Source organism: Cinclus cinclus, chromosome Z, assembly GCF_963662255.1.
Source record: "Cinclus cinclus chromosome Z, bCinCin1.1, whole genome shotgun sequence".
NCBI classification, from domain to species: Eukaryota; Metazoa; Chordata; class Aves; order Passeriformes; family Cinclidae; genus Cinclus; species Cinclus cinclus.
The window spans coordinates 39,357,243-39,378,262 of NC_085084.1; the positions used below are offsets into that span (position 1 = coordinate 39,357,243).

Sequence of the window (21,020 nt, forward strand, 5' to 3'; positions counted from 1 at the left end):
CACCACCACACAAGAACTAGATGTGGAGTTCTGCATTAACCTAAACATTCAAATGCAGCTATCTTAGACTTTCACCTGCAAGGACAGCAGCATGTTCTGTCCTTTGTGTGGCTCTCCTTTCCATCTCCACAGAGGCTCCCTTTCATTCTCTGTTTTTTTTTTTTTAATTTCTTTCCTACTCACATCTGTGACTGTTATCAAAAATAAGGAGCCCTGTTGTCAAAGGTAAGCACAAGCAGCAGCAGAGCTGGGAAAGGAGAACTGAAGATTCCAGAGAGGGAAATTAAGGGAAGTATGCTGAGGAATGTAGCACTTTGAAAACTCAAGAGGAAGAATATTCAAAACACTTAGATAAATCTCTTGCAGTATCAGCTTCTGGTTATCAAGTAACACTTTCTAGCAGAAGCAGCAATGGAGGACAGCAAGAGGAAGCAGGGCTTCTTATCAAAAGACAATTTAACAAAAAATAACAGGGTTTAATAACAGGAATAGCAACTAGCATTTTCCGCTGACAGGAAAACTCTTCCAAAAATTAGGTTAACTATTTCCAGCTGGCAATAATAGGGCATACACTGTTTTCAGTGACTTCACACCTGTGCCAGACAAATATTCTTACAATTGTACTATGGACGATACATAGTGGATATAGCTTGCAGAAATCATTTTCAACAACTGTATTTTAAAAGCCAATTATTTCTAAAAGCCTTACAAAAAGTGCAGTGAGCCCTGCTAAGTGCCATTGAGGGTGCTTTCTATAACATACATAGTTATATGTGTTATAGATGCATGCACCCATACATACATGAATGTGTATTACCTTGCATCCATTAGGGCTGATGCAAGCAAAAATACTAGTTAAGGCCAAAAGGTGCTAAAATAATCTTGACTCCCCCTTTCTCCCTACGTAAGCTAGGAATTGCAGTAAGGAAAATGCTATGGTTTCATAAGAAAACACCTAAATAAATTTAAAGCTGCCCAGAATATCTGAGGAAGTTTTAATCAGTGAAATGAAAAATCTGCAATACTCCCAAAGTTGTCCAAGAGCCATGGTTTCAATAGCTAGTGAGAGCAAATTCTCTCTAAATTAAAAACTGATTTCTGCAAGCCACAAATACATAAGAAATGTTTATTTTTAAGAAATTCACAAATCTAGCACTTGTGAGTATTTGTCATTACGTGGTGCAATTTATACCATAGCAAAATATATATCACGGCACATAATCAACTGAAATTATTTCTATTAGTCTTACCAAATTAACACATATACAGAAGTATCAAAACTTTATTAAAACACAAGGTGAGAGAGAGAGAGAGCAATAACTGGGCAAAAATGACAAATTTATTGGTTTCCCAGATTTTCTTAAGTTTTCAATGCAGTGTAATAAGTTATCATCAGTCACTGTATTATCAGGCATGTTCAATGTTCTACAGAATAACTTGAATAAAGCCAATGCAATCAGGCATACCATATAAGACAATAACACTTTGCAAAAATATAGTTTTTAAAGATTTAGAATGCGAGAAGTAACTAAATGCAACTTGGTGTCAAAAGCAACATATTTATATCACCCCACAACACTTTTTTTTTTTTTTTTGTGTGTAACTGTAAGAGACAAATCAGGCTGAGCTACATGGAACTGTGAAGTGTTTTCAGTATCTGTAAACTTAATGCTGGTAGTGTCTTGCTGAGTTGAAACTTCTTTCTTCCGTACAAAAAAAGTACAAATATTGTCTGCCCAGAAGTCTAGGTAACACATCCCTAGAAGAAATATTCAGGACAGTCCACTATGAAAGCCCTCCAGTCTTCCAAAATTATTCAGCTGGTTTGTGTCATGTGATTAGTGATGCACTAAGAAGGTGCCAGATGATAGTCTCTGCAAAAAGCTCTGTCCAGAAGGACAGTAAAGTTCCCTTACAGCAAGTCCATTTTGGGTCTATAATGTAGCAGTAGAGGTGCTTTCTGCAAGACAGAAATACCAGTAAGTTAAGAAACAAATCCAGAACTAATCTGTTCAGTAGGAAAAACTTCTGTGTCATAAACTAAAGCTTCAATTAAAGACAAGAGCAGCTATCTGATCTGTCAAAAATTCACCAAGACAAAGACATGGTGTAACTTCATCTGTGGGGCTCAAACAAGTGATAAAGAAACCTTCCCCCTTCATCTCAGGAGCAGATCTGTTTATCTTGGGAAACTCCCTAAAGTTAGAGACATGTCTAGAAAGCAGCATTAGAGGATGTGGTACTTCACATTTAATAGCTCTCACTTGATTCCTACTCTGTGAGAGCATCCATTCATTTTCTATTTTTTTTTTAATGAACAGGAAAACTTCTAACAACCACAACATCCTGCACCATGGAGTTCTGTGTCTCATGAAAACTATTACTTCAGCTTGTTTGTTCTGGACCTTCCATGTCTCACTCTCATTTTACATTCACCATTTCTTTCACCTGGAAAGGCAGTTTACAGTTCTGCTTTCCACGTGACTCACAATTACACAGATCTCTCACAGGTGAAAAGTAGACTACACAAATGCACATCAATTTGATGCTCCTGTTTGATTCTCTCTGCTACACCACAGAACTCTAACATTTGCATTGTATCCTTTTGTCTATACCTACATTCAGGTGTTTGTTAATCACCTGTCACTCAGACCAGTAAAGACTTCATCCAAGACTTTATGATCAATTTGTCACTAACCTAAATAATGACAATGCTGTCCCTGAACTGTTAATGAACTACTCAAATCCATTTCCAGATCATTCAGAAACACCATATGAAACAGATTCCAGCAGGATTCCACTTCCGAAATTTCCACATTTTTAACACTGACCATTGGTTTTCTCCTGTCCCTCTTACACAGGTCAATTACTTTTTAACTCCAAGACAGAAAAATGTTTCTCTACTCCCATGCACATCTCTTTGAGATATGCATCCAAAACCACCGAGTGATTTCACCTCAGTGTACACTGTATGCTCAGAATGTGTTGATTTTGCATTACTTCTTGTTCCAATAACTCCATGTATCCATATGCTGATTCTGTTCAGTGTTATACATCCCTCCTAAGTGCTCATTTTTGCTATTCATTCTTACTGCCTGAAGGGGTTAAAAATCATACTTTTTGTAGCTTCTACTTCCTCTGCTGGACTTGATAACAATTTGACAGTTAATGCAGTGTTCCCTTTTCTCTTGCAATGAATACTTAATTCTCCTTTCCTTCATTTACTGGAAACAAATAAAATACTTGGTGTCTAAGGATGCTGTAGTAGACATTTATAAAACTACCTTTTATAAAGTATACTGCAGTATAGTTCCAAATTATAACTATTTTATAAACATTTTAGTTGGCCACTTCATGATTTACATTGAACCATTGTGTCCTACCTTAAATCTCCATCTAGTAACAACTACAAACTTGAGCGTGTGGTCCTTGCCAAGAATCTCTTCATTGCATAATATATCCAGCTGACAAAATGAAGGTGACAGTTAATTCATTGGGACCCAATACACCAAATAACATATTTCACATAATACTACACATTTGACAAGCCTTTTTTTTTCTCTGAAGACACTGCAGATGGTAATCCTACAGTTGCCCTGCAGACAAAAATCATACCAGGAAAGAAAAGATAGCATCTGCTCTCAACATAAAGTACCGAAAGACCATGTCAATGGTCTAGGAAATACAGTATCATCTGGACTTAACTGCTTGATTTATCTTCCCAAGCACTACTAATGTCCTTTCCTGAAAGCTTTACATACTTTTTAAAAGGTTGAATACATGACCAAGGAGACAGAAATGTCTGAGAGCTGCTATTAAGCATACTATGAATTTTTTCTTTTTTTTTTTAACCTAACACCAGTCAGGCAGCATTGTTACAAGGACAGACTTTTTTCAAAACACACTGTCTTCCATATATGCCATATTTATGAGGTTTTAACAGAAAAAAAAATATACTTCTTGATTATCTATCTCAGTTTTAAAAAAATCTTGATACCAGAAACAGTGAGAATCTCAATATAAAAGCATTAGGATCGTATGAATTATAGAGGAACTACAATATCTGAACATGAACTCAAACCAGGCAACAAATATGAAAATAGTACCACCAAGGTGGCTTATATTACAATGCTCTACCCCACAGCCCAGAAAGGCCTCCATGTTTATGCAGCCCACTTACATGGCAATAATTCAAAGCAGAATAATCTGTGTCAAGCAACCAAGTGACCACAAGCTCACATTCTCCTTCCATGTTACTTGGTACTGGTACAACAATTACACGACCATTTATGTACTTTTTAAGAAGGTAGAAAGGGATAACAAAGGAATAAACAGTGAACTGAAACTCCTGAAAAGTTTTTCCTTCAGTTGAAACCAAGTAGATTTTTAAGTCACAGATTGGCACAGTGCACTGGAGTGCTATACACATGCATATATAAAAGAATATATTTTTAAAAAAACCCTTTTGAATGATCCTTGTAGCTATGCTGCTGCTGGGCTAAAGCTAGAAGTCAACCACCTCTGAGCCAGCTGAAGACAAGACAGGGTACATGGTTTTGTTTCAGGAAGACCTGGCAGAGTTTGGGGATATACTTGAACCGTAAGACAGAGAGAGTGTTAGTTTGAAGTGTTTGAAGTTTTGAAAAAAACATGAGAGATGCAAACTGGCTATTGACAAGTTTGAGCAGCAAGGTGTTGACACACTGGACTGGAAAGCAAATGATTTGATTTAGATGAAATTTTTTAATGAAATTCAGTGAATCAGAGTCATAATATGGAATTCAGAGATGTCAAGCTGAGTCAACTGAGACGTCCAGAAACTGTGACCAAGATCCAGCCAAGTGATAAACAGCGGCTGCATTCATAGTTTGCCACTGTTAACTTTTGAATCTGGTCTAGGAGAAGTGCAAAGTATTGCCTTTCTGTCTGTACCTTTTAACTTAAATTCTTCCCATGAGTCCTTGTAAAGACAAGGAAAAGTGGGCAGCTGATAACACTCTGGTTGTGGTAGGCAGAAACCTCAGACTGAGCTTCACTAAGAGCACAGAAAAGAACAAAGTATTTGTGGTGCTTTCTCTTCAACTGGGCTTCAGTGTTGTTCAAATGCTTTCTGCGTGGCCCCTGTAGAGTGCAAACTTCCTGAAACATTGGGGGATAAACTCAACTACAACCTATCAAACAAATCATCTTGCCAGAGTCCATTTCAACACACATGAAAGCACAAAACCAAGACTTTAGCTTTTAGTTTATAAATGCACATGAAAAGATGCACTGCAAACTAAGTGGAAAGTACTGTACAGAACCAAAAAAGGACAAGAAAATTATCATTTAACATATAATTCAAGAAGCAGTGTATGCTTCTGTTTTCTGAAAATAAAATCAGAATAAAAGACATCCTTTTGCAAAGAAACAAATCCAGCCCTTGTAATTTTTATATCTGTAAACTTATTTTTTTAAAATTAAAATATTACCTCATTAAAAGAAGAAAGGTTGAGTTTTTTGGCAATGAACTTCTTTAAATGCAAGACTGTTGCTTGTGCAGAGCAACGGATCCATTTTCGTTTCAATCCACGCAGTTTGCTGCTATTGCACTCCAAGCAGATGCTTACCTTCAGGAAAAGGCAAACAATCAAGAGTTGGCTGCAACAATTTTCTGCAGTCTCTGTTATATATTCCACATGCAGTTTTTATTAATCCAATTAAGCACAGTACTAGCATTCTTTAAACTGAAACACCTATTAAGAAAACCACATTTTCTAAGATCTCATAAGCTGAGTGATAATAAGACAAAAATGTTCAGGTGGTAATTTTTGATGTCAGAACAAGGCTGCTTCAGTCCAAATTCATAGGTGGTCAATAGCTTAGGAGGACCATATGCTAAAAGCTAGAGCAAGAAAACAGTTAGAAAATCATTGCCAGTTCTTAATGATTGCTTCTAACATCGTTTCTTACTGTTAATGCAACTGCTAATCTAATTTAGCAACTGCTAATCTAATTAATTTTAATATGTTTAAAAAGAATGAATACAAATGATATGACAAATTTTTCAAATTCTCACTTCTTTTCCCATCCAGCTATTTGTTACAGTCTAAGCTCTTTGTGCTGATATGCTTGTATTGCACTAGGGGGATCTAGTAACAAGTACAATCCCTTTGGAAGTTCCCTCACATGGCAACTGAAAAGAAAATTAACCCAAGCTTAAGTTACTCTGGACACACACATAACTGGAAAACATAAAAGGCATGGCTTGTTTATACCAGAAGAATAACAAACAAGCTTTGTGTTTAAAACTTAACAGTGAAGGTTTCCCTGCTTTTATGATATTTTTATGATATAGGGCTAACACTGACTTAGTATTAAAGGCTGAAAACAAAATATGTAGTAAGTTAGTAAGAGCGCTGTCAAGAAAACTTCCCTGTCTCTCCACCCAGGAGCCACTCTGGCAGCCCCATTCATGCCACCTGAGCTGAGACTGAAGCCCCTTCACAGCTGCACCCCTCACACTCACATTCATGTTCAGACTCAGGACCCCTTACCAGCTCAACCCCAGGTTTCCCATGGCAGATTCTCAGACATCCAGGTCCTTCAAACAGCTTAATCATGGTGCAATAATACCAGCTCCAGCTGGTGCTTCTGGGAAGGGACCCTGAACAAAGGAACCCCTGGGCTTTTATACCTTCACAACACCAAAGTCTGGGGGTCTCAGCTCCTGCTGCATCTCAGTGTCCAGTCCCCAGGCTGGTACCACAGGTCCCTGCGTCCTTTCCTGTGCCAATGGGTGGCAGTTCATGGCCTCTTGCCTCAGAGCTCAACCTGCAGCTCTCACTGCAACTGCACCCCGAGCTACCTTCATAGAATTTTTTAACAGTGCCAGAGATTTATTTCCTAATTATTAATAAACACTCTGCTCAATGTATCCTGGTAACACTGGGGTACACTCCTGCAGAAGGTGGAAAATTACAAGAATTTGTTTTGACAGCAAACTTTAAACAGTCAGAACTATAAAGACATTTGCATGAAGATTTGAATGTATCCTCCATTCCTGCCAAAACCCAAAGGTAAAACCTCATTCTTACAAAAAATCATTGCCCAAACTGCATGTTGTTTATATCAGAGAACAGAAAACGTAGCTTGAAAAAAAGCTTATTTTTCTTCTGTTAGATTATCAGCTCCCTTACCAAAGTCAACAGCTAAAACACAAGATAAAAGTAGAGCATGCCTTATGAGCCCACCTGTTCATCACTTCGGTGGTAGTCATTATCTTCTTCCTGTTTTTCCTCCGAAGTTTCTTTATTTATATTTTCATCTGCTTTAGCTTCACCTTAGATAAAAAAACCCAGATATACGGGATACATATCTATCATTTTTATATATAAACCCCAGATATACTCAGCAGCAGCCTAAAATGCTAAAACAATTAAAAACAGCACATTTCAGGGCTGCAGTACAGAATAAGCTTTGCCATCCCCAAACTGTGCTTATTGGCTCAAGCAACACTTGCAGCCAACATCAAAGAGAACACCTATGGAGCTCAGCTGCTAGCAGCCCAGAAGCTGGGTAATTTCACAGTCCCCATGTAGGCACTACTATGGAGACCAAGTTAGCCACAAGCAACATGCTATTAGCAGATAAAACCTAAAATTCTGTGCACAAATAAGGGACAAGGCAACAATCCTATGCTGACATTATTCCTTACTGTTAGGAAACAATTGTGACTATAATATACCCACTGGGCACATGCTTCCAACAGATCTGTTTATCAATTTACTAGCTGTCACCCACCAAAGACAGAATAAATATAGGACTATTTACCATTTCGATGAGAATCTAGGTGCTGTTTGGCAGAACATGTCTCCCCTTTGATGTCCCCTGGAACTTCCATGCCCAGTTTGTGATAAAACTCCCTTTGCTTTTTCATTTCCGCTGTTTAAAATTGCAAATATTAATCCCTGTAATAAAGTTCTAATGCAATATTTATGAAGTTATTCCAAATCCCTTCCCACTTAAGGATTGCCAACAAGTGTTGGTGGTGTCATTATTTACTATCTTCTGTCTCTGCTATCTCATCAAGTCATGTCACATCTTATTTTTCAGAACTACAACAGCACAAGGTTATCTGTATAATTACTACTATAGCATTACTGCTAGAATGAGATGCAATTTAAAACACTGTAGCTAATTTTGAATAACCCCCATTTTTAGTATGACCATATTTCAGTCAAAATATTGCTTTTGAATTTTTATTTATAGTTCTGATTTTCAATATCCTAGAAATAATGTTAGAAGTATTTATTTAATCACGCTGGTATCAAAAATACTTTGGTTAAAAAGCATCTTAAATAGATTAAAATAGATTTATAAATAGATTTATAATAGATTAATAAATTTAAATAGATTAAAATTAAAATAAATGAAAGCTTTAACATGCATTAAGACAAAAAATACTGAGCAATTTTTATAAAGCATTTCTTTAGTTCAACAGATCTATTGTCAAAGAAGATTATGAAACCAGAAACGAAAAGTTCCCTGATAAGAAAGAACTCTCAAAACACCAGAAATTAAAAGCAGTTCTGCATATATTTTACCTCTGAGGATTCTAGAAAGCTTGCACAACAGGTACACAGTTTAACAAAAACAAATTAAGAGTTATGGTATGGCAACATTCAAAAGCTGAAAAACTATTCTGCTTTACATAATACTGCTCTTGGAAGAAATATCCCATGTTGCCTCCCACCACCCCCACACTCAGTTGCTGCTAGTACAGCTATGAAATTAAATTAATTGTCAAAAATTACACAAATGAAAGAGTCTGCGTTTCCAATGTATTTTTTCTCATTTGTTCCCCCCCACCCCTCCCCGGCCCCTTTTTCATCACTTGAAACTCTTTTATTTTAATGCCAAAGAAGTATGTGCAAACTGACCGTTAAAAAGGTCACACCACAACTTACCTTCTTGGAGGCCTGGCACAAGTTTGTAAACAATATCTTGCATTGTTCTGTCATGACTAGCAAGGGTAAAAAAAAAAACAAACAAAAACAAAATCAAAAGTTTATGCTCACCACCCTGATTGAAAACATTTCTCTTTAAAAAGTTCCAGTACTAACCACATGCAAAAATCCCTAAATTCACCTAAGAAGACTTTTACTTCTTAATCAATATTTCTATCAAACCAGAAGGAACAGCAGCACAAAACAAACTATGAAAAAGTACAGGCTAAGACAGAAAACAAATGGAAGTTTGAGAAAGACTAATCTGTGGAAAAAATTACCCCACCAAATATGTTGTTCTGCATCAAGACAAGTATGCCACTAATAATCTAAAATTCTCAAATAAAAAAAGGCAATAATCCCACTGCAAGTAGAACAGTAGGGCCAGTTAAGATTCTAAACTTTAATCCCAAGATCACCTACAAAAATCCTGTTATAGTCTAAAATAAGATGTGGTCTCAAGGAAATTAAATATTACATTTAAGTCCAAATAAGAAGTAGTATAAGAAGCATTTTAAGTGTCTGTATTGGCTGCTGCAATGCCCCCAAAATGCTGCAATTACACCTGAAAGAGTCTGCAGTATTAAGTCCTAAATCTGACTTGAACAGAAAAGGCTTACAAGAGTAGTCTCAGGCTTCTCATCACCTGACATGAGCACTTCACAGCAGTGGAGATCAGTAAGCAAGTATAGAAGTGGTGACAAGTCATGACATTTATAAACAGCAATTACAATATTTTAAGTAGCACTACAACAGGATTCAGAATATCACTTATCCTAAAGTCATGTCATTTTGACCAGAAGAAATTCCATTCGTTCAGGCTGAGATTATGAATTGTCACGTATGGACTGCAAACACATTGCCAAAAATATTTGAACAAAAATACGTAAGTAGGACATCACCATTATATCAGAGGTGACAATTTTGGTGTTGGAACCAGATGATACAGATGAACTTAAAGGTCCCAAAGAATTTTAAGATTCTATGATGCTATTTAGGAGTATTTTAGAAATGTAAACAAGGAGACACATTTGGTTTACCTCTTTTCCAGACACAGGTGAATAGGAGTTTAAATCTCCATTTTCAAACACCTCATAAAACTCCACACTGTCAATTATTTAAAATGGTAAATAAATATATCCAAAAGCAGGACGGAAAAAGTCTGTTTCAGTTTTGATGGGGCAGTATTTCACAACTAGTTCAAGCAGCTTACTTAAATTGAAGCATATTCAACAACAAAAAACAAGTAACAAATTGTCTTCTTGCTGTTCTCAGTATCATGTTGTTTCCTGGTCCCTTTTTGCACAAAAAACAGGCTTCTGAACCAAGGCAAACATGTCTTACATGCCATTTATTAATTCTTGCCTACTTGCATCTACCTGTTCCTTTAATTATGCACTCTTACAGGATATTATCAGTGTATTATATAAATGTGGAGACAACTTAGTTTCAGGCTCCTGAATGAGGATGAGCTGAAGTAATAAAAGTGTGTATAGAATACTGACAGTTTTCTGTCAATAAAAAGTAAAAGTGCAATCAGACTTGTTTTCTATAACCTTTGCTTCAGAAATTGTTACAGAAGTGAGAAAGGCATACTGAAAAATGAACAAATACAAGTTCTTTATAATGGAAGACAAAGCACTACTTGATATGCAACAGCTAATGCAGACACACCATCACAATGTATTTTCATCAGCACGAGTTACTACACTGCAGTAAAATGGAAATAAAGCACTCAAGAAGAAGAATGTCTTTTCTAATAAGAATAGGAGGAAAACTCCCAACAGAAATGCTTAGTGAAAATGCAGTTTGTCTATGAAAATGTAGATGGCAAATGAGGTGATTTACAACAGCCAACATGGCTTTCACTAAGAGCAAACTGTGTATGACAAATCTGGTGGTCTTCTATGATGACATTACAGAGACAATGCAGAGGGAGGAAAGAGTGAGTCATAGCATCTACCTGGACTTGAGCAAAAACTTTGATGTTGTCCTGCACAACATGTTTGTCCCTAACTGGAGAGGCATGGATTTGACCAATGTAGCACTTGGTGGATAAGGAATTGGCTGGATAGTTGCACTCAAAAGAGCTGTGATCAATGGTTAAATATCCATGAGGAGACCAGTCACAAGTACTGTCCCTCAGGGTCTGTTTAACATCTTTGTCAGTGACAGTGACAGTGTCAGGGATGACAGGGATCGAGGGCACCCTCAGGAAATTTGCCAGCGACACCAAGCTGTGTAGGCCAGCTGACACACTGGAAGAAAGGAATGTTTAGGAGGTGGGTCCATGTGAAGCTCAAAGTTCAACAACGCCAAGTACAAGGTCCTGCGTCTGGGTTGGGGTAATCCCAAGCACAAATACAAGCTGGGCAGAGAAGTGATTGAAAGCAGCTCTGAGGGGAAGGATTTGGGGTATTAACAAATGGGAAAATCAACATGACCTTGCACTGTGCACTTGCAATCCAGAAAGACAACTGCATCCTGTGCTGCATCAAAAGAAACATAGCAACAGATTGAAGCAGGTGATACTGTCCTTCTACTCTGCTTGCAAAAGACCCCACCTAGACAGCTGCTTTCAGCTCAGGTGCCCCCAAATAAGAAGGATGTGCACCTACTGGAGTGAGTCCAGAGGAGAGCCATGAAATTGACGAGAGGGAAGGACCTCTTCTCCTGTGAAGACAAGCTGAGAGAGTTGGGGCTGTAAAGCCCGAAGATGAAATATTGTAGGGAACCCTCAGAGCAGCCTTCCAGTACATGCAGGGAACCCACAAAAAATCTGGAAACAGACTTTTTACATGGGCATGTAGTCACAGGACAAAGGGGAATGGTTTTACACTAAAAGATGGCAGGTGTAGGTTAGATAATAGGTAGCAATTCTTCAGTGAGAGTGGCAAAGCTAGAAGAGGTTGCCCAGAGAAATTGTGCATAGTCCACCCCCAGAAAAGTTCAGCCCAGGCTGCATGGAACTTCAAGAACCCTGGTCCAGGTAAAAGATGTCCCTGCCCATGGGAGGGTAGCTGGAACTAAATGATCTCAAAGGTCTCTTCCAACCCAAATCACTTTATGATGATTCTATGACATTCTTATCTGTTCCTACGACTTAAGCAGACCTTTGAAAGATTAACTGAACAAAAAATTTCAAAATTATTTCTCTCATTATTGTCAGACACTGAAAAGCACTGCTCAGTTGAGACTAATTTTTGATAATTTTGTAAAAGTGTAATTCCTACAAATTTTTCATGAACATAATTTTTGCAGCCCAAGCATACAAAATGAGGAAAGACTAAATCCCATTAAAAATCACACAGAACTTAAACATTTAAGTGTATGTAGTCCAGTTAAGTCTGGAACCAGCTATGTTAAGGCCTTGCAAATTCATAGCAGAAGTTTCATCCTGTATCTCCTCCTCAATCTCCTACAAAGTTATTTTTAAATGTTTAACATGCTGATAAGCAAGAATGAAAATTCTGGGAGAAGGTATACTGTATCAAAGGGGTGAACCAGTCTAGAGTGAAGCTACTTGCACTTCTACTTTTGTACTTACCCAATATACTGTAATGGGTGGCTCTGATGTATAACAATCCTACAGGTTGGACAGGTGTTGTTTTCCTCCAAATATTTCACTAGGCAGCTTCTACAGACTAGTAAAAAAGACATTAACAATTAAAAAGGAATAGAACCAGCATAATAGAAGTCTTGTTTTATACAGTCACAGAATGCACATTACTGAAATTTTCATAAAGTTCTTTTTTTTTTTACATCAGATGTGCATGATGTCTAATCTTGCAGAATATGGTTTCCAGTACCTTTCCTTTATTTTCTTGATACAAGGAAGGGATGCACTAGAATTAAAATATTATCCATAGTTATCAAAAACCTTCTTAGCACAGAATACAACTCAAAATCCCACTTTGAAATTTACTAGAATAACAATTTCTAACAGGTCATCCATTGCATGGATGACACCACAGGAACTATTTGCCAATAAGAGATCGAACAAAATATATTTGCTTAAACCATGGCCACATACAGAACAAATGTGTGTGGTGCCAATAAAGCCAACACAAGGAAAAAATATTCAAAGCAGGAAAGTGGATATCTGGGTGTTTGTGGAGACCCTAAAAGGCATTCCCTAATTAGGGAGACACAAGTGCCTTCTCACATAGCAAACCCTGTTCTGTAATGCCAGTGTACCCCTGTTCTGTTTCCCTTGGTTGGCCCCATGCCCACTCCCTGTCCCTCTGTCTTTTTGGTCACTCCCACCCTGTGTCCCTGTTGGCTCCCATGCCCCAACCCCACCTTTGTGCCACTCCCATGTCCCTGGTAATTGGTCTCTGATGTTCCCCTGCCCTGAACACCCACTTACTTTAACCTGGACCCTCACCAGGAGGTCTGTCTTTGTCTTTCCCTCTGACCCTGGACTATCCATGTGGTGGCTGGAATAAACATCTCTGTGGAACCCATACAAAGGCCCTTCCTGCTTCTTCACCTGCTACCATCTCAACAGCTATCCAGGGCACAACAGGTGTTAACTTAATTCTAATTTTCACAGAGTTCACTACAGCTAAACTTCCATAGGGAAAAAAATAACATTGTCACAGACCCTCAGTATTAGCAAAATGTCCTGCTAGGAGTTGCTAAAGTAGTCATTCACTATTAAGCTGCACGTTGCTATATGCATACACACAACCACCCATCTCTTTCAAAGTAAATTATTTATACACCACTCTCCTCTGTCCTGCCCCAAAACAGTATTCATAAAATACACTACTACATGATATCCTCACTCACTTGAAGTTAGACCTGAAAACAGTATGGAGAAAAAAAGGGAGGTTTTCTTGAAGTGCACTAGTTCATGTTGTATTGGTATGAATGCACTTACCACACAAAATGAAAGGATTTCTGTAACTACAGTGCCATCTACCCCTCAAACAAGAAGAAGTACAATTACATAAACACCATTAATTTAAAAAATAAAGTATCAGTAAATCAAGCATTATAACTTTGCATTGTGCTTTGCATTTACACACCTAGGATGACAGCACTGCTTGTGACAAAGGTTAGACAAAGCCTCATAGCTTTGCACATTAAGGACACATCTCACACAGCAGTTTATTACAGCAGAGTGCAAGAACAGTAGATCCATTTGCAAAAGTGAAGCCAAACTCCACTCCTACCAAGTCAATAAAAAGAGAATCTGACAGAGGAAGCAGAGACAGGTATTCTGAGAAGACAATAGGGATGTTGCTATCATGTGTAGGGAGGGCTCAGAAAGGCCAAATAACAGCTGAAGCTGAACTTGCAAAGGGATATGAAGAATTATAAGGGTTCTATAAGTATGTCAGAAAAAGAAGGTCAAAGAATGTATACCCTTCCAGATAAGCATGGCTGGCAAACCAGTAACAATGGACAAGAAGGTACTCAATTTTTCTGCCTCAGTCTTCTCTCACAATTTCTCTTCTCACAGCTCTCACATAGATGAACCTCAGAGGAGGCACTGGGGGCATAAAGCCCCTTCCACTGTATGAAAAGATCAGATTTATGAACATCTGGGAACGTGAATACACATAAGTCTCTGGGACCTTATGAGAAGTGTCCCAGGGTACTGAATTGCTGATGTAGTTGCCAAGCCACTCACAGCAATAGTCCTGACAGTCATGTGAAATCCCCAGTGACTAAAAAAAGGGAAATATTGCTTCCACTTTTAGGAAGTGGTACAAAGGGAGAGACCTGGAAATCACCAGCCTGTCTGCCTTAACTCTGTGTCTGGGAAGATCATGGAGCAGATCTTCCTAGAAGCTGTGCTAAGGCACATGGAGGACAGCGAGGTGATTCCAGACAGCCAGCACAGCTTGACCAAGGGCTATAAACAATTTGATGCAGCTGAAGATGCCTCTGCCCATTGCAGTGGTGATGCATTAAGTGACTTCCAACCCAAAGCATTCTGTGATTCTATGATATCTAAATCATGATCCCATGCCAGTATATCTCCAGCTTGGACTAGGTGAACACTAACGCCTCCTAAAATGAACTGGTCACAAGATGGCTAATGCTCTGGCAGGTTTAAGTCTGAGCACAGCATCCAAATAAATGCCACTAGACGGCTTATGAAGGGTGCTGCATCCATCTAGGCTCTTTTTTTCTGGGGTCAGGTTGGGATTAATAAGCTCTCCTGAAACTGGAAGTCTTTGGAGTAATGGACAGACAACATGGAAATCATTCTGCGGTCTCAAACAATATTATTACTAGAATTTTCCATTACCTTGGTTTTCCAGTATCTCTGATCTCTGTTTACCCAGATATACAGGCACTCATTGCGGACATGAACTGAGCTGTACATTTTCTTTTTTCTTAAATATATCAGAGTGGTTTCATCAGAACAGGAACAGGCAAAGCTAATGCTCACATTTTTATTTTAACTCTTTATTTAACTCTTGACTTTTTAAATTTCTGTATCTAGTTCAAGTCAACCTTTTATCTTCCTGATAAATCTAGATTATACCTTTCAAATGTGAAGTTTTCCCTTTCATAACATAGAAGGACAGCTTTCACATGTCAACACTAACAAAACTGACATTACAAACACAAAGTTTAGCAAGACCTGCCCTTATCATCTAGTATAGAAGTTTAATCAAGGAACAGATACAAACTAAAAAAAAAGGACTTAAGACTGTTACTACTAATGAAACTTTTAGCAACTGTCTTAGAAGCCTACCTGTGACCAAAAAGCTAAAACCACAGCAGAGAAATAAGTAGGAATGAAAGCAAAAACACTTTGTTTTCTCCTAAATTCGCTTTTACAAAAATTTGTCCTGATCCTCCAGAGGACTGGCATTGGTCCTCCAAATTACTTTCACTAAAAAACTCAAGAACTTCATTTATTACTGAAGAATCTTTGAAGGGCTGAATATCAGGAAATTAGAGAAAAACTGAAAAGGTAAGAAAAATGTGCAGTTCTGAGTAGAATAGAGTGAAAATTTCAAGGTGATATAATTTAGAAGAGAATTCACTATCTTGACAGGGTAATTTCATTATAGATTTTGCAGAATGCTATTCAAGGAACATACATTATTACCATTATATTATACAATACAAACTATGCCAAAATGCATGAAGTTTTGCAAAAAAGACAGGACCCTTTCCCTCTTCTTACAAAACTAGTTCTACAGGGCACAGGGTGAAGTTGTAATCATAAAATATAAACTGCCAAAATAAGGGAGAAACAAGCCAAAGAAAATCCTGCTGCTCCAGAAAAAGCAGCAGAAAAAGGTAGTAAGGTACATTTCCTGACTTGCAGCAAGCACTGTAGTGCTGTGGATTAATCTACATATTTCCTCCGTAAGCAAATTTAAGAGATGATGCAGATGATATCAGCTATGGGACATTTACATAATTGTTTGCCTTGTTATACATACCAGTAAAGAGCTGCTATTCCTACCCTCATATCTTTGCCTACAAGCCCCTTAATTTCAAAATTATAATAATTCTTCAATCCAAGAGAAGCTCTTGCCTTCCCAACAAATACCTGTCTTTCAAACCAAGACAACACTATCCTTACTTCCTGCAGTATAGATAGTTGGGCAAAACTAAGCAGAAGTCCAGCTCTGAAAACAACACTATGGGAACTGAGATATGAAGCAAGAAGGCTCTGGAGAGACCATGAGGCAGTCTTCCAAAAGTTGAAGAGCACTACAAGAGAGATGGTGAGGGACTTCATACAGGGGCATGTACTGACAGGACAAAGGGGAATGGCTTCAGACTGAAGGAGGACAGGTTCAGATTAGTTATTAGAAAAATTCTTTACTGTGAGGGTAACTGGTACAGGTTGCCTAAAGAAGCTGTGGACATCCTATCCCTGGAAGCATTCAAGGCCAGGTTATATGGTGCTTTGAACAACCTGATCCAGTACATGCTCATCCTGCCAACGGCCAGGGGACTGGATATAGATTCTACATTCTAGAACCATTCTGTGGTTCTTGGAACCTTAGAACAAACCATTCTATGATCCTAGATTCTATGAGGATATCCAGAATTATACAAATGACAAGTACAACAAATTCATCAAGGCTGATAAACAGAGCTTCTAAATGGAATATAATAAAAATACATAATCACTGACAAATCACAAGTATTGCTTTTCCCCTTTGTCAGATATATAAGGTAAAGTCTGCTGACACTTTTTGTTTATGATGAAGACACAGCCACCAAATAATTGCCTTCTGAAATTTAGGACTAAGTCATTAAGCTAATAAAACAATATACTAGCTTTACCAGAATAAACATAAATATTGTGGCAGAATAATTTTAAAACATGGGATGTATGGGAAGGTTCTAAGTCATCCTTCACTTACACAAAAGTAGAAATTCACAAAGTAATTCAACAACTAAAAACTACTTTATCACAAAGTTTTGGAATACAATCTTATTTTAGGATACAATACAACCTACTTATTTCTTTATCAATAAACTGCTCTGCTTTCTGCAGAGAAACCAGAGAAAGAGACATCTGAAAGTCTCCATGTGGAGAACATATGCTACATCAACTGTCACAGAAGAGAGAACTAGGTATTCCACATTCCTTTAGCATGAAGACAGACTACATTCTTGAATATTTACATTACTACTAATTGTATACGGCTTCAAGATTATGCAGCACAGCTTTAATGTTCCTTTCATTTACTTTGTTAAAAAAGCAAATCATCTGTTAAAGAAAAGCAGTCTAGTAAAGTACATGCTATTTGGCTGACGCACAATAGGTATTTTAAATTTCAATTGAAAACCATTACATGTTGCATATTAAGTTTAAAAAAATAACAAAAAAACCAGAAACAAGTGAAAACCATGCTAGCAACTTTAATTATACTTTCACTTACAAGTATGTAAGCATTCTGTTACAGTAGTAGCATCGATCAGGTATCCATTGCACAGACGACAGGTTATATGGGCATTAATGTCCCAAAGCTTAATCTTCCTTGTCAGCATCTTTGGTGTCTGTGGAAGAGACATATCATAGAGTAACACAGCTGTAGTCATTTGGGAATAAATGAGTAACTTGTGTTAACCCAGCTTCAGACTTTCATACAACGTACATGGATGTATGCGCACAGTGGTGGCACTAATATGTCACTTCACAAAAACTAAACAATGCAAACCCCCCACTATTTTACAAGTCAGTACTGTAAGAGCATAGAAAACAGCCCTTCCAATATGCTACTAATAATTTCCTTCACCAACCAACAGACGCAGATTTAAGGAAAAACCCTACTATCCTGGTAATTTGAATCATCATATTCAGTCTTAATAATAATGGAAAACTTACAAAATATGGAGGGAGAAAATTCCTGAAGTAATTTCAGATTCAAGAGTGTTTTGACAACTGAAAAGGTTAGGTTTAACCACACTTATAAGTGTTTGCTTTGTGTCACTATGTTAAAGCCTAATTTTGAATCTGTCTCTCAATAATGGGGCTGGAAAGTAAACCTTCTGAAATCCCTTTTATTTAAACATAACTTATTTCAAGACTACGTTATAGACTAAAATAATTTCACTGGCAGAGGAGCAGTTTCTTGTGCTACAACTTGAACTAGAAATTCTTTCTTTCTTTTGAGCGTGGGATGGCACAAGCATCTTTAAAAGGAAAAAAATTAGAAATCAAAAATGAAAAAGCTCATTTAACTTTCTTTTGCAGCAAGCCAAATTCCTTAGTAAGAAAGCACTGCACAAAGCCAATGCCTTTACAAATAAACTGCAGTCCTTTAAACATAGCAGTACTGTATTTTGAAAATTGTATTGTTACAGAACTTGACCCATTCTAGTTAATTAATGGAGCAGGCTATACTTGCTTACAACAAGTAAGCCCACAATATTTGGTTGTCACACTGCAGAAGTCACCAAATTACACTATTTTCCTTTGAAGTGATTTTACTGTCCCTGGCTCACAAATACTGGTTCTCATCTAGCTCAGTCTGGAAAACATTTCAGAATTTGAATGGTGACACATGTTCCCCGAGTTTCACACAGAAATATTGCAACAAGGTTGTCTGATCTTTAGTTTTGTCATCTTTTTCCTATGTTCAGTGAAGTGGTACTAAGAAAAAAGAACTATCAAATAGCAAACTTCCACACCAATCTGAACTATTCCAGTGCAGAGAAGTACCATATGTTCCACTATAAACCATGGAGAAACACATCCAACACCCACTCATTCAAATCTGCATGGTCCTACACAAAAAGGACTAGGAAGACTTCCAGTTCTCACAGTTAAGAAATAAACAAAGGTGGGGGGGGGGGGGGGGTGGAATCAAACTTATTTTACAGCATTTAAGATTTAGCTATAAATCTACTGTCTTCTCATTACAGAAGAATAAAAGAGCAGCTTGTTTTTTTCAGTAGACAAAATAGGTGAGAAACCATACTCAGAAACTGAATTACTTTTCTAAATCGTAGAATTATTTCTAACCCTCTGAACATCAGATGCACATTAAATCCTTGCAAGTTAGTGCATTAGGTCATCAGTTAAAAGCTACTACATGAGGTATGTAGGTTTCTGTGGTGCTGTGGAAGACCTATTCAACATCACTCATCAAGCCACCAGTTAAATAGAAAGTGAGCACGCCAAAAGACACAAATCATGACAGACAAGAGAAATTAGCCTAAACAGATCATGAAAAAGGCAGTATGAATACAAATCTAGTTACTTGTCTAGGCAGCAATTCAGAAGAAGGTGTTCAGGACAACTACAGGCAGAATCCAAGCACTCTTCTACTAAAGCAGAAGAGCCAAAGACTTAAAAGTGAAATCTGAAGCAAAGAAATTGTTCATCTTCTAGAAAAAAAATTACATTTTTTCCTCAAGACAGTAGGGAAAATCTGCCACTAGAAGAACCAACAACAAACAAAAAAAAAAATTCAGCTGGCGTATAATATCATAGAACAATGACTGAACCATTCAACAAAAGCAAAAATAATAGAAAATAGTAGTAAAGCCCATTGTGCCGGGGGTAAGAATAAAAAAGTTGATAGCAAGAATAATATAGACTTCTCCAACTTAATAGGAAAAAAAAATACACATTTTGGCACTGGAAAAATGAGTGTTTCCTAGAATATCGAGAGCAAGCCTATCAAATCAACCGCATGAAAGTTTCATATACCTTTGAAGGAGGACAGAAAGTCTCTCTCATGAGATGTTCAAAGGACTGAAAATATGAACTATTGGAAGAAGGAACAGAAAGGTAACAGGTCTTTCCAGGGCAGTAGACACCTCAGTTTCAAAAGGTGATAAAACCTACAGTAGGAGGAGATTTCTCCAGAAGGCCTGTCCCATGCTGCTTTTTTGCAGCTACTAGAACAGGAAAAGGATCTCTTCTCTGCTCGTGCAGAGATGCAGACATGGTTGCTTCAGCACACCTTGAATCTCCAATAAACGCAACTTTTAAAATCTGTAAGCAAGCTATCAGTGTCAGACTTTATTTAAGCCTGCAATTTGTACAATTGTGACCCACGTCCTCTAGTCTTGGGAAAAAAAAGAACTCAGAATGCCTCTCTTGCTTTTCAAAACAATTAAGCTGTTATAACAAGAGGACCTAGTAAAAATTTAAAAATTAATAAAAGCAAAATTTAAAAAAGGCCATACCACTTCATATCTATTTAGAAAGGTAGAGAGAAGCTTGCAAAAAATGGCATATTACCAAGATGTCAGTTCAGTCAGATAACATAAATACTCAGACTTTGCAGAAAACTGGAATTGCTTCCTAGAGGGAAATAGAAAAAAAATTTAGCAAAACTAATGACACATATAAAGAAAAAACAGAGACATTAATGTTACAACCTCATAAGAAATTATATTCACTAATCATAGCAACTAATTCAAAACATAAAGTAATTCCACATTATGTTAAGTAATTCCACATTAATTACCTGCCTGTTCTGTGTCACTTCAGAGGGAAGTAACTAACATAATGGCAGATTTCATCATAAACTATTTTTTCTCATTATTATTCCATTTGAAGATGATACACAGTCATACTAGGAA

The 21,020-nt window shown here is 37.4% G+C and overlaps 1 protein-coding gene across 2 annotated transcripts; it reads right to left on the reverse strand.

Moving 5' to 3' along the window:
• Positions 1-1,077: 1,077 nt before the first annotated feature.
• PCGF3 (polycomb group ring finger 3) lies at positions 1,078-20,739 on the reverse strand. Of its 2 annotated transcripts, XM_062513229.1 has the most exons (9): positions 20,677-20,739; positions 17,864-17,981; positions 12,535-12,631; positions 8,949-9,004; positions 7,813-7,923; positions 7,233-7,321; positions 5,472-5,609; positions 3,384-3,464; positions 1,078-1,960 (listed from the first exon to the last, which is right to left on the reverse strand). In XM_062513229.1, exons 2-9 carry the CDS (start codon positions 17,970-17,972, stop codon positions 1,913-1,915), a joined length of 729 nt encoding a protein of 242 aa, XP_062369213.1. In that variant the 5' UTR covers positions 17,973-17,981; positions 20,677-20,739; the 3' UTR covers positions 1,078-1,912. The 2 variants fall into 2 exon arrangements, with proteins under 2 accessions (XP_062369213.1, XP_062369212.1); XM_062513228.1 differs by lacking the exon at positions 20,677-20,739 and having other exon boundaries at positions 17,864-18,000.
• Between the last annotated feature and the right edge of the window lie 281 nt (positions 20,740-21,020).

What these genes read in the sequence shown, in the direction of transcription:
- PCGF3 (XM_062513228.1), bottom strand. Translation starts at nt 17,996, where the DNA reads ATGTCTCTTCCACAGACACCAAAGATGCTGACAAGGAAGATTAAGCTT. An exon ending in CACCCATTACAGTATATTGG is followed by an intron (nt 9,005 to 12,534) that starts GTAAGTACAAAA and finishes TACCCTTGCTAG; the next exon opens with TCATGACAGAACAATGCAAG. An exon ending in ACCACCGAAGTGATGAACAG is followed by an intron (nt 5,610 to 7,232) that starts GTGGGCTCATAA and finishes CTTTTCCTGAAG; the next exon opens with GTAAGCATCTGCTTGGAGTG.